This window comes from Geospiza fortis, unplaced genomic scaffold (genome assembly GCF_000277835.1).
Source record: "Geospiza fortis unplaced genomic scaffold, GeoFor_1.0 scaffold27, whole genome shotgun sequence".
NCBI classification, from domain to species: domain Eukaryota; kingdom Metazoa; phylum Chordata; class Aves; order Passeriformes; family Thraupidae; genus Geospiza; species Geospiza fortis.
This window is the reverse complement of record NW_005054329.1, coordinates 4,048,017-4,049,014: the sequence shown is the minus strand read 5'-3', so window position 1 is coordinate 4,049,014 and position 998 is coordinate 4,048,017. Positions and strand designations below refer to the sequence as shown.

The 998-nt window shown below is 60.9% G+C and overlaps 1 protein-coding gene across 1 annotated transcript in view; it reads left to right on the top strand.

Moving 5' to 3' along the window:
- The window catches only part of BARHL1 (BarH like homeobox 1), a 2,474-nt gene extending 1,990 nt beyond the window's left edge, over window positions 1-484 (top strand). Inside the window, exon 2 of the mRNA XM_031057295.1 lies at window positions 129-484. Within this exon, the coding sequence (XP_030913155.1) occupies window positions 129-470 (342 nt within the window). The 3' untranslated portion in view covers window positions 471-484. The remainder of the gene's footprint in view (window positions 1-128) is intronic.
- Window positions 485-998: the final 514 nt, after the last annotated feature.

Below are 998 nucleotides of genomic sequence, written 5' to 3'. Positions count from 1 at the left end.
GGTTCTCTCGGCAAAGTCGGAGGTCCCTGCTCCGATCCCAGACCCTCGGGACGGGGAAAAGCCAGGCCCGGCTCGGGGAGCCCCTGAGTTCCCTTTGGCAGCCGGGATTAAAATTTACGGGGGTGCAGAGTAAATGTGCCGTGAGCCCCACTCGGAGCCGAGCCCTGCACTGGGTCACCCCCTCTGCTGAGGGAAATTCCCTTCCTGCCCTGACCCGGCCTCTTTTCCTCCCTCTCGGCTCAGTGAAAGAAGAAGGGGACCGAGAGATCTCCAGTTCCCGGGACAGTCCCCCGGTGCGGCTGAAAAAGCCGCGCAAAGCCCGCACCGCCTTCACCGACCATCAGCTGGCCCAGCTGGAGCGCAGCTTCGAGAGGCAAAAATACCTGAGCGTGCAGGACAGGATGGAGCTGGCGGCCTCCCTCAACCTCACCGACACGCAGGTGAAAACGTGGTACCAGAACAGAAGGTAAAAATGCACCGTTCCCTCCTGCCCACCGATCCCGCCCTGCTCCCCTCCCCGGCCGCGCACCCCAAACCACGCAGGGATTTGCACCCCAAAACCGCCCCGTCCCTCCCGGCACCGGGACTGGGGCGATGTCCGGCCCGTCCCCGCCTCTCCCGGGGCTTTTTACCCCAAAGCCAAGGGGAGGAAAGCGATGCCGGGTGTGGGCCAGGAGGGGCAATCCGTGCCCCCAGCCCCGGCAAGGCGGGGAGGCAGGACCGGGCTTCCAGCTAAACACAACAGCATAACACATCGGCCCATTAATAATAGATACCAATTACTGCTTTGGGCATCAATAATTAACACCCTTTACAGTAATTACACAATTATTATTATGATGAATAATTTACTGGTGGAAATAGGTTTAGCGCTTCAGCGACAAATCTGTAAAAGGGCTGGCGACGTGGTGGCTTCGGTGGGTTTGTCCCGACATCGCCAGCCCCGACCATTGCCACCGCCACCCAACGAGGGATCCCCGGCTGCAGCCCCCGCCCCG